The sequence below is a fragment of the Saccopteryx bilineata genome, chromosome 2 (assembly GCF_036850765.1).
Source record: "Saccopteryx bilineata isolate mSacBil1 chromosome 2, mSacBil1_pri_phased_curated, whole genome shotgun sequence".
Classification (NCBI taxonomy): domain Eukaryota; kingdom Metazoa; phylum Chordata; class Mammalia; order Chiroptera; family Emballonuridae; genus Saccopteryx; species Saccopteryx bilineata.
In genome coordinates, this window is record NC_089491.1 from 232,251,529 (window position 1) to 232,255,553 (window position 4,025).

The following is a 4,025-nucleotide window of genomic DNA, read 5'->3' on the forward strand; positions in this document are numbered from 1 at the left end:
GTATATAATTCTGTGAGAGCCATACAATGACCCGTGTACACATTATCCAATAAAAATTTGGTGTTGTCCCAGAGGACAGCTGTGATTGGTTCCAGCCACCCACAACCATGAATATGAGTGGTAGGAAATGAATGGATTGTAATACATGAGAATGTTTTATATTTTTAACATTATTATTATTTTTATTAAAGATTTGTCTGCAAGCCAGATGCAACCATCAAAAGAGCCACATCTGGCTCGCGAGCCATAGGTTCCCGACCCCTGGTCTATGGTCTGACAGCTGTCCCAGAATCTTCCAGCTACCTCCCCATCATCCCCGACATGTGTTTTCACCAACCAGTCTCCTTCAGGTCAAATTCCATTTGCAGCTGTTTCTCAAAGGACATCACCAACACATTAGATCAGCAAGATTTATTTCTTAGACAAAGTGGAAACTTAGTCAATAATGAATTTCACATGATCTCCTGATGCTGTTTCGAAGCCCCTGTTGTTTGTGTTCCCGCTGAAAACTAGGTTTTTGTCCTCATTGCTGCCCTTGCTACCTCTCGGCAGGTTAGAACTGTGGGCATGTTGCTCTTTGAGGGCAGGATATTTGTGTCTTTCCTCAACACAGACCCTGTTCTGCAATCAGAACTCAGTAATTTTTTTTTTCAATGAATGCCTAACAAAATTTTTGAAGAAATTAGATGAACAAATGCACCTAATGAAGGGATATAAATCTTTTAAGACATTAAGATACACCATATACTTTTTCTTAAGTGAGAGAAGGGGAGATAGTGAGACAGACTCCTGCATGCGCCCCAACCAAGATCCACAGAGCAACCCCTGTTTTGGGCTGATGCTAGAATCAACCGAGCTATTTTTAGTGCCTGAGGCCAAGACTCAGACCAGCTGAACTATCCTCAGTGCCAGGGAGTCCAATGCTTGAACCAATCATGCCACTGGCTGTGGGAAGAGAAGAGGGAGAGAATGGGGAGAGAAAGGGGAAGAGAAGCAGATGGGTGCTTCTCCTGTGTGCCCTGACCGGGAATCAAATCTGGGACATCCATATGTCAGCCCAATGCTCTATCCATTGAGTCAACTGGTCAGGGCAAGATACACTATATATTTAAATTCTCCTCTAAACTTTCTGTTTTCTATCCAGCAAAATATTAATACAACATATGAAACAAAGAAAACAAAAAATACCATAATTCATTCTAGAGAAGTAAGTTTATTTTTAATGCCTTATCTATTTGAAATGCAGTCTTATGAATGAGTCCTAGGAAAGAAAGAAGAGAAAAATCTTAGAAAGGAAGTAACAGGAGTGATTCTAAATATTAGCAGAAGAATGAGAGTTAGATCTATTGATACGTCTGGTTCAGAGAAGGTCACGGCAAGGTCGCTCGTCCACAGGAAGTCACGAGTTTCCAGGAGGCTGTTGGGCAAGTCCTGGTGAGTCGGGTTCAGCAATTAACTGCAGGTATCTGCCAGGATGTGCGTTCTAGTTTCATAGTTTGCAGACACCACCGTGACACACACCGAGGGTCTTCAGTAAGTCTGTCCGAAACAGCGAGAGCCGAAGGAAGGCTGCAAACAATGGGACTGGTAACCCCTGTGAGAGAAGTGGGTGGGGCGGCAGAGGCCTGGCCTGTAGCCCATAGACTGGACACCGGCACTTCCCGATGCAAAAGGCCCAAAGCCGGAGCTGCCACACCCTACAGATCCCATGTAGTGTGACTGGTAGGGACGGCAGAGCGTCGTAGTCCTCGGGTTACAGCAGGACTCCTGCCAGCTGGTGGGCTCCCAGAAGGTCTCCTGGCAGCCGCTGTAGAGAGAGGAGCCCTGTGGGCCTGGGCCTGGAGGGCAGATGGCATCCCCTGGGCAGAATGAGTCGTAGGAGGAGCCTGGGTAGCGCAGGTAGCCCCCAAGGGAACGGGAGGAGACGTTTCCAGAGCAGTAGTTGTAGGACATGTTGACGGGAGACGTGTGTTCGGCTGTGCAGCAGAGAGAGCAGTCCACAACTGTGACTGTCCCTTCTGTACTGGATGCTTTTATACCCCAGCCCTGGGTGCAGTAGCATGCGTCCATGGTCATGGGAGTGCTTCATGAGGCTCCAGTCAAAGTGCAATACGATAACCTTCAAAGGCCTTTTTTGATGAATGCAGACTTTTAATGAAAACATTTTATTAGTATTTCAAAGCAATTATTCATGAAACCTAAGTATTGTTTCCCATTCATCTAGCTTGGGTAGGTGAATGCAATCATACCATAATTGTACCTATAATGTTGGTGTTTCATTCATCCTATCCTTGAATATATCATACAGAGTGGGTAATGCAGTATCGTTTTATTGTGTTCAAAGCTCTAAAAATAATTTGTAGTCTGGAGGGGGGCACTTATTTCATTCCAGTTTTGGAGCCCAATCAAGAACAGAAAAAAAAAGCACCCTCAATATCTGTTTTACCTGCAAATCTGTGTACTTTATAGAAAAATAACCCGGTAACAACCCCTTAATTGGTAGAAATGCTAAATGAGTGTCTGACATACTTGGATTTTAGTTTCTTCCTAGCCCAAGTACCCCAGCCACTGTCGTGTACATGGGTTTATTTTTTATTTTATTGTTTTTATTTGTCAATTAAAGTTCACATTCAATATCACTTTGCATGAGTTTTAGATGTACAGCATCGTGGTTAGACAATCATGCACTTTACAAAGTGCTCCCCTTGATATATCCGGCACCCACCTGGCACCCTACATCCATAGTTATTACAGTATTACTGACACTGTTCTCTAGGCCGGACTTTACATCCTGGGACTATTTCACTACCAGTCTGTACTTCTCAAGCCCTTCACCTATGGCACCAAGTTCCCCCGACCTCCTCCCCTCTGACAACCATCAGTCTGTTCTCTGTATCCGAGCCATTTCTGTTCTGCTTGTTCCTTTATTTTCTTCATCTCCATGTGTTAAGTGAAATCATATGGTACTTGTCTTTCTCAGAGTGACTTATTTCACTTGGCATAACACCCTCTAGGTCCATCCATGCTGTTGCAAGTAGTAACATTTCACTTTTTTTTTTACAACAGGTAATATTCCATTGCATATATGAACCACAGCTTTCTTATTTACTAGTTCACCGGTAGACGCTTGGACTGCTCCCGTGTCTCGGCTATTGGCAACACTGCAATAAACATAGGGGAGCGTATATCTATTTGAATTAGTGTTTTAGATTTCTTCATCTATATTCCCAGAAGTGGAATTGCACAATCAAAACACAGTTCTATTTTTATTTTTTGATTTGAAACTAAAGGGTCTAATATTTAAGCTGTACTTTGAACATTACATCATAAAGATACTTAAGTCAAGGAATCCTTGCTTGGAAGTTGACTTGCTTCTTCATAGCAGTCATCAATACATTGAATTATCAAAATTCTCCATTCTCTCACATTTTAAGTAACTTCTTGGTTATGTTGATGCTATCAAGGACAAAGTAATAAGCACTACACATGAGAAATAGGCCTTTATATTTCCTTAGTTTTCCCTCACAGAGTGGTATTTTTACAACAGAAGGTAAAGAAAATCAGTACATTAGAAAGTATCTCCATGTGGACTCCACAGGAAAATCAAGTATTTGAAGAATTTATCATTTCAAATGACTTTTATAGATGGAAATGGGGAGAGTATTGGAACACTTGATAATATGAAATTAAGAATGAATTCCTTTGGGCTCTTTCATCTGGTACATGAGTTGAGTTACATATATTCTGCCTGGAGGATTGGTATTCTATATATAAGTTTTGCTAGGCTCTCTCATAAAGTTCCTCATTGTTAACTGTAAATCGGGTAGCATGGGGCAAGAAATGGCTTACAACAACCCATAGGAATGGGCAATCCTTACAACATCCATCTTCCACAAATGATAGGCTGTTCATGGAAGTGACCAGAGACTCAGGCTGCAAAGAACTCAGATTACCAGGTAGGAGTTTTAAGAAAAAACTTAGCTAAAAATCTAAAAGGACCTACTTTTATAGGTAATGAGATTTCA

General features: G+C 41.9%; 1 protein-coding gene across 1 annotated transcript; it reads right to left on the minus strand.

The window, feature by feature from the left end:
- Positions 1-1,530: 1,530 nt before the first annotated feature.
- On the minus strand, positions 1,531-2,070 carry LOC136322442 (keratin-associated protein 15-1-like). The gene has a single exon (XM_066254446.1). The coding sequence runs from the start codon at positions 2,068-2,070 to the stop codon at positions 1,531-1,533; it is 540 nt and encodes a 179-aa protein (XP_066110543.1).
- Between the last annotated feature and the right edge of the window lie 1,955 nt (positions 2,071-4,025).